General features: G+C 36.5%; 1 protein-coding gene across 1 annotated transcript; it reads right to left on the minus strand.

Annotated features, from left to right (window-relative positions):
• Nucleotides 1-3887: 3887 nt before the first annotated feature.
• LOC128357692 (uncharacterized) lies at nt 3888-8275 on the minus strand. Its single transcript, XM_053318061.1, has 6 exons — nt 8236-8275; nt 6625-7002; nt 6152-6316; nt 4318-4419; nt 4192-4232; nt 3888-4028 (listed from the first exon to the last, which is right to left on the minus strand). The coding sequence occupies exons 1-6, from the start codon at nt 8273-8275 to the stop codon at nt 3888-3890; spliced, it is 867 nt and encodes a 288-aa protein (XP_053174036.1).
• Between the last annotated feature and the right edge of the window lie 257 nt (nt 8276-8532).

Genomic DNA, 8532 nt, shown 5'->3' on the forward strand with positions numbered 1-8532 from the left:
TTATGAAGCTGGTTATGATATTGATAATTATTGTGCAAAGCTGTCATCAAGGCAAACAGTGGCTACTCTGAGGAACCTAAAATATGAAACATATTTGGGGTTTTTTGTTTACTAAAGTAAAGTTTCAAAGGTAAATGTACCTAAACCTCCAGATGTTGTTGTCTCAGTTTGCTTCTGTTCAGACTGGTTGGTGGTTTGAGCAGAAATTGTTGAAGGTGTGGAGCGTCTTCTGAAACCCTGTGTTGTTGTGGAAGCTGAGGCCGATGTTAAAGAAGGTCTGAGAGTGAATTTTGGTTTTGAAGTGGACGGAGCTGTGAACAATAAAAAGGAAACACACTGATACAAAATAAATCCTGTCGAGAGAAATAAAATGTTCCTTTATCTGATCGGCTGCTTAAAAAATGATGGCAACATTTAAATTAAATCGTCAGTGTATCATTTTTATTTTATGAACATAGACTCTTAGTGTATCGATCTTTAAAGTGACTAATTAGACCAAATATCAGATTATTAAAATATCAGCTGCAGTCAGAAAAATGTGAAAATGTTCCTCTGACCTCCAGAAACATGAAGAAACATTTTCATGACTTTTAGTAGAAACTCACCATCTGTGACGATGATCTCAAACTGCTGGTGTGGATCTACTGACCAAGATGTGTTCAAACCACAGCCGTAACGTCCAGAGTCAGATATGTTCAGCTGTGTGATGGTCACATTCAGACGACTTCCTGTATTTGTGGTTTCATATCTCAAGCTGTATCTGCCTCTTTGAGCACTGTCATCCTTCATTTCAAGAATGCGTTCTTCTCTATCACAGTCATTATACCATTCAGAACCAAATCCTTTTTCAGATTTGTGTTTACAGAAGTACCTCGTGTGTCCAGTCTCTCTAAAGTTACATTGAACTGTGATACTTTGTCCTTCAGTTCCTCTAAAAATGGGGATTTCTGCATTGATGAGACCGATGTTTCCATCCTGCATCACTGTAGAAAGAAGAAGAAAATCAACAGTCAATAATTCACATTTACACTGATCCACAAAGTCACACTGGGAGCTTCCCAGTTCAACCAGTTGATTTGATTCAATATAAATGTTTTAAATTACATCTTTGTCCTCATTGACTTTACTTATTTAAGTCTATTATTTCCCCAGATGATTTTTTAAAAAGTATTGTACTTCTTATTTAAAGTTTGTCTTGTTGCCTTTTATGTTTTATGTAAAGCACTTTGAACTGCCTGTTTTTGAAATGTGTTATAAAAATAGACTTTCCTGTATCAGCACTCTTTCCTTCTATTTCAGCAACATAATACACTCCCACTAACTACAGATTTTATAATACATGTATTAGTTTGTTTTGGGGATTTTGATAAAAAAGAAGTTTGGGACAAAATAAGGAAAATAAATTAATAATCAAATAGGAAAAATTAAGCTAGAATATAAAAGTCTCAAATTTGCTTTGAGAAAAGGGAAGGGCTAAAAATAAAAGTCTTCAGCCTCACAGCAGTACGGTTTGCTTATCTGACATCTCTGACTTGTGACACAGCAACAATGTGTGAAGGGAGGTGTTAGTTTCTCTTTTTTAGACTCATCAGTCTACGTGCTGTCTTTAACAGAGGAAGCTAAAGTTGGTTCATATCACCTGTGTTCAACTAGTTGTACAAATTAAACTTGTTATTCAATGTTGCTTGATTAAGAAATTAAACTGAGAAAATTAAACATCTGTACAAGTATTTGTTTTATTAAACCACCACAGGTTCTTTCTGATAATAATGTACTTAAATTATAAAACATAGGAGAGAATTAGTGACAAACTGAAAAGACCTTCAGAACTCTGACATAACTTAGTTGTTTTGTCGTTGCATTACAAGATAAACAGTGATGTTTGTGTTAAAAGGGTAAACACCTGTTTCAAGTGTGATTGTGTTTGAGTTGGTTAGACAAAATGAGACTGTAGAAGGTGAGAGTGTTGAGAGACAGAGTATGTATGTGACGGTGAGTCTGCAACTACCAGAGCAACCTGCCTACCATCAGAGTGGGAGAGTGTCTACTGAAAACAAGCACGGAGAACCAGAGAGACATGAGAGCAGCTGCTTGGTTTATAGCAGAAAGCAGGAGGGAAGACAGATGTCTCACTCTGATACTCTGTGCTGTTTCTCTTGTGCTGCTGCAGACGGTCACAAAGCAGACACTTTAGTTCATAATTGTAGAGTTCTTTGACGGCTCACTTTGTATTTTATAAATTATAGTTTTAATTTGATGTGCGTGGGGGCTGATACATGAAAATTCAGTACATGGATGGAGATATTGGGCAAAATATTCAATCATTGTATACCTGAATATCTTGTAACACTAGTAACACCTTTATACATGGTGACACATTTTACTCAGCAACAACACAGTCAGGTAATCGGTCCTCACCTGATAAGAAGCAGAAGAGCAGAACAGGGTGGATATTCATTCTGAAGTTGTTTCTGATGAAGAAAATCCTTAAACTGCAGAAAAACTGTAGCTAAGACTTCAGTATCGTCCGTCTATATGCACACTTGTGTAGTTCCTCACTTTAAGTTCCGCATAGCTACATAAAGTTGTAAGTATTCTTATCTATATGGTTTCCTGTTTTCTCACGCTTCTATTCTCAGAGCTTACTTCTACATAAATGTAACATACTCCTCTTTCTGTAACCAGTTACTACAGCTGTGTTCAGTTGTTGCTTGTTCGTGGATCTCTCTGTCTTTAATTTTTGTCTTCAGCAAGTGAAATGCACTCTGGATGAGGTTGAGATCAGGTGATTGACTCATACATTGCAGAATATTCCACTTCTTTGCTTTAAGAAACTCATGGGTTGCCTTCACAGTGTGGTCTGGGTCATTGTCCATCTGTACTGTGAAGCGTGGTCCGATGAATTTTGCAGAATTTGGGTGAATCAGAGCAGACTGTATCAGTGCATTCCTGTGCACCTCAGAATTCATCCAGCTGCTTCTGTTCTCTGTCACATCATCAATAAACACTAGTGACCTATAAGCCATTAGAAACCATGCAAGCCCAACCATCATACTGGAAAGTGTTCAATTGGTTGGATGTTGTGAAAGGGGTTTTTCTTAGACATGGAAAGGATCCTGCTATCATCCACCACTGCTCTCTTCTGTGGACATCCAGGCCTTTTTGTGTTGCCAAGTTCACCATGCATTTTTTTTCCCTCAGAATGTACCAGACTGTTGATTTGGACACTCCTAATGTTCTTGAGATCTCTCTGGTGGATTTTTTTTTCTTTTGTAGTCCAATGATGAACTGTTTCACCTGCATTGAGAGATCTTTTGATTGCATGTTGTAGATTCACAGGAACAGCTTCCAAATGCAAAGACCACACCTGGAATCAACTCCAGACATTTTAACTGTTTAATTGATGATGAAATAACAAAGGATCGGCCTTTCGAATTAAAGACTCTACACTTTAAACCCATATTCATTATATAGCTATAAGTTGGATATGGTTTGGTAAACAGGTAAAATGACAAAATGTGTCAGTGTCCAAATATTTATGGACCTAACTATATCTGGATCAAAACAATGACATTAACATCCACTCACAAAGACTCAAAGATAGTTTCCCAGTTTATATATAGTACAGCAGTAGCTACCATATATACATTTGCAGTAGGTATAGAACATAGCATTAAAACAATGATGCATGTGCCAGTTAACACAGATCAATAACAGAAACAATACAAAAAATAAAGTAAAGTAAATTTGAAAAAAATATGAACTGAAATGTAAAAGGATACACACAATAGATAAGGATGTTTTAGATATTAAAGAAAGAGAATGTCCTGAAAATAAACCACAACTATTTATTTGTGGTATGATTTAGCCAAATACAAAAACAAGTATTATATTGGCTGTCCCAGTGTGGAGTACGTCTGATCAGCCATTGTGGTTGGATTGAGGGTCTCGTAGGTGGAGGATGGATTGTTCTCATAGTCACACTCCTCCAATTTGGAGACTGGAGCACAATTGTCATAGATGACAGACTGAAAAGAACAACAATATAATTTAACAAGGTGACAAGTAATGATAATATACATGAGATACACAGCTATTTTAACAGCTCAGACACTCCTCTGTTATTTAAACATTTTGAGCATAGATACTATGATGTAAAGGAAAAAAGGAAAACAGTTGTTAAAAAGTCACCTCCATGTTTGTGTCGGTTACGCGGCCCCTGCTGTTTAAGTCTACAAAAGACAAAGTACAACAAAGGTGTTTTCATTGCTCTTCATTTGTGATTATTGAAAGAGTTAAAATAGGAAGGTAACTCACGATTAGAACTTCTTCTTTTCTTCCACTTGTACAGGAGCGGTAGAAAAACAGCCAACAGGACAACAACCACAATCAGAGTAACAGCTGGATACAAGATGTTACCTGGATTAGAAACACAGTGTTCAAATTAGTTCAAACTGCTTTGGTAGGGAAGCTACTGCAGTTTATAAAGTCAGAATCAGAAACAGGTTTATTAAATCCTGAAGAATGAAACTTACTTTTTCTAAACAAGAATACAAGATATGATACAAATCATGATAAAAATTAAGGTAAAAAAATTATAAGAAATTACAGTTCAGAAATACCATTGATATGTCTGATGCATTTTAGAAACAGGGATCCCATTATGTATTTTGTCCACCAGTGGCAGGATAATTAGTTAATTACCTAATATTGTTTTGGGCAGCTGGCCTCTCAAAAAAAACACAAATAGCTGTAATGTTAGACATCACAAAGTGATAGTTATGTTTGGTTGACTGATGCCATCTAGTGGCCATAGTACTTATGACCTGAAGCAGTGGCACAGCTGTTAATTGAAAACCACGTGAATTGAATTTCTGGGTGGCTACCTCATGAAGTTGATGAGATATATTTTGTTTTGTTTTTTCAAGCATTTATTTTATAGTTTTTGATTACTTCAATATGTTTTTCAATGTACAACAAAACAAACAAACAAAGCAAGCTCTTGAGTCAAAACGTTTGACTTGTACTGTAGTGTGTGTGTGTGTGTGTGTGTGTGTGTGTGTGTGTGTTTTGAGGGGCAGGGGAAAGATTTACACACTGACCATTACACCGGCCTAAACATGCTGGAAAACTCACAAGGCTCAGCAGCCTTGGGTTGTTTTTGTGTTTCAGCACAATGTGTGTACTACATAGGGATGGGAATCAGAACTGGTTCCAAATTGTCTGATCCATCAGACAATTTCATTGATCCATCCATCTTATGTCTATGGGTTTATCAATTCCTCTTATTAATGCCAAGGAACAGAAAGGCAGAACTCATCTGTGAGGGCAGTGCAGCCCTCAGACTGTCGACGGGCACATAAAGTTATGTTGAGCTATCTTGTAGTTCATCTTCAGAAACAGCAGCTGTTGTAAGAATGTCTGATTTAATGACCAAACAATTACCTTTGTGAGACCTACTGTGAACTTTCTACAGCATTAGTAGGGTAATGTCAGCAGCGGAGCGGTGAATGAACAGTAGCAGCGAGTGGTAACAAACAACACCAACTGACCAACACACACTGCAACATATAAACCGACTCTGATGTAATGAAAACAAGTGAGTGTTCAGTCTGTCTCACCTCAAAAATGCTGTGCCGGCTCAGCGTGATGTCTGTCACGGAGCTAACGGTGCAGCAGAGAGGCTACTCTCAACAACTGGATATGTTAACTTTGATCAAAAGTGGAACACTCATTTTGTTATTCTCATACAGGCAGACGCTTTCTAATTAATTCATTAATTAATGCAGTTTACTTTTGGCTGCCGACCATTTATCTTACCTTCCAGTTATGTTTCATATATTCATCAGCATACAAAGTCACTGATAAGCAGTGGAGATAATAACAGTTGTGTTGTGGGTCTACTTTTTTTCAACACAAAGAATTTACCAGTAATAATAAGGGAATGGATCAAGAATTGGACCAATGAGCAATAGAAACCTGTTAATAGAAAATCATTCCATGTGAAGACCTCATGAAGCTGGTTATGATTTTGATAATTATTGTGCAAAGCTGTCATCAAGGCAAACAGTGGCTACTCTGAGGAACCTAAAATATGAAACATATTTGGGGTTTTTTGTTTACTAAAGAAAAGTTTCAAAGGTAAATGTACCTGAACTTCCAGATGTTGTTGTCTCAGTTTGCTTCTGTTCAGACTGGTTGGTGGTTTGAGCAGAAAATGTTGAAGGTGTGGAGCTTCTTCTGAAATTCTGTGTTGTTGTGGAAGCTGATGTTAAAAGAGGTTTAGGAGTCCACTTTGGTTTTGAAGTGGACGGAGCTGTGAACAATAAAAAGGAAACACACTGATACAAAATAAATCCTGATGAGAGAAATAAAATGTTCGTTTATCTGATCGGCTGTTTAAAAAATGATGGCAACATTTAAATTAAATTGTGAGTTTATAATTTTTATTTTATAAACACCAATCCGATATATGGACACTTAGTGTATCGATTTTTAAAGTGACTAATTAGACCAAATATCAGATTATTAAAATATCAGCTGCAGTCAAAAAAATAATAACACTTTTCCTCTGACCTCCAGAAACATGAAGAAACATTTTCATGACTTTCAGTAGAAACTCACCATCTGTGACGAAGATCTTAAACTCCTGGTATGGATCTTTTGACAAAGATATGTCCAAACCACAGCCGTAACGTCCAGAGTCAGATTTGGTCAGATGTGTGATGGTCACATACAGACGACTTCCTGTACGTCTGGTTTCATATCTCATGCTGTATCTGCCTCTTTGAGCACTGTGACCATTCATTTCAAGAATGCGTTCGTCTCCATCACAGTCATTATACAAGTCAGGAGTAATTCTGTCGTCAGATATGTGTTTACAGAAGTACTTCTTGCTTCCAGTCTCTGTAAAGTTACATTGAACTGTGATATTTTGTCCTTCAGTTCTTGTAAAAATTGGGATTTCTGCATTGATGAGACCAATGTTTCCATCCTGCAGCACTGCTGAAAGAAGAAGAAAATCAACAGTCAATAATTCACATTTACACTGATCCACAGAGTCACACTGGGAGCTGCCCAGTTCAACCAGTTGATTTGATTCAATATAAATATTTTAAATTACATCTTTGTCCTCATTGACTTTACTTATTTTAGTCTGTTATTTCCCCAGATGTCTTTTTATAAAGTAGTGTTCTTCTCATTTAAAGTTTTCCTTGTTGCCTTTTATGTTTTATCTAAAGCACATTGAATTGCCTGTTTTTAAAAAGTGTTATAAAAATAGACTTTCCTGTATCAGCACTCTTTCCTTCTATTTCAGCAACATAATACACTCCCACTAACTACAGATTTTATAATACATGTGTTAGTTTGTTTTAGGTATTTTGATAAAAAGAAGTTTGGGACAAAATAAGGAAAATAAATAAATTATTAAATAGAAAAATTAAGCTAGAATATAAAAGTCTCAAATTTGCTTTGAGAAAAGAGGGGGGCTAAAAATAAAAGTGTTCAGCCTCACAGCAGTATGGTTTGCTCATCTGACATCTCTGACTTGTGACACAGCAACAATGTGTGAAGGAAGGTGTTAGTTTCTCTTTTTTAGACTCATCAGTCTACGTGCTGTCTTTAACAGAGGAAGCTAAAGTTGGTTCATATCGCCTGTGTTCAACTAGTTGTACAAATTAAACTTGTTATTCAATGTTGCTTGATTAAAAATTAAACTGAGAAAATTAAACATCTGTACAAGTATTTGTTTTATTAAACCACCACAGGTTCTTTCTGATAATAAGATGTTCTTAAATTATAAAACATAGAAGAGAATTGGTGACGAACTGAAAAGACCTTCAGACCTCTGACATAACTTGGTTGTTATGTCGTTGCATTACAAGATAAACAGTGATGTTTGTGTTAAAAGGGTAAACGCCTGTTTCAAGTGTGATTGTGTTTGAGTTGGTTAGACAAAATGAGACTTTTTGCTGCTGCTGACTGTCACAGAGCAGACAGTTTAGTTCATAATTGTAGAGCTCTTTGACTGGCTCACTTTGTATTTTACAAATCATAGTTTTAATTTGATGTGCGTGGCGGGCGGCTGATACACGAAAATTAAGTACATGGAGGGAGATATTGGGCAAAATATTCAATCATTGTATACCTGAATATCGTGTAACACCAGTAACACCTTTATACATGGTAACACATTTTACTCAACAACAACACAGTCGGATAATCAGTCCTCACCTGATAAGAAGCAGAAGAGCAGAACAGGGTGGATATTCATTCTGAAGTTGTTTCTGATGAAGAAAATCCTTAAACTGCAGGAAAACTGTAGCTAAGACTTCAGTATTGTCCGTCTATATGCACACTTGTGCAGTTCCGCATAGCTACATAAAGTTGTAAGTATTCTTATCTATGTGGTTTCCTGTTTTCTCACGCTCCTATTCTCAGACCTGACTGAATAAATGTAACATACTCCTCTTTCTGTAACCAGTTACTACAGCTGTGTTCAGTTGTTGCTTGTTCTTGGATCTCTCTGCC

Source organism: Scomber japonicus, chromosome 4 (assembly GCF_027409825.1).
Source record: "Scomber japonicus isolate fScoJap1 chromosome 4, fScoJap1.pri, whole genome shotgun sequence".
NCBI classification, from domain to species: Eukaryota; Metazoa; Chordata; class Actinopteri; order Scombriformes; family Scombridae; genus Scomber; species Scomber japonicus.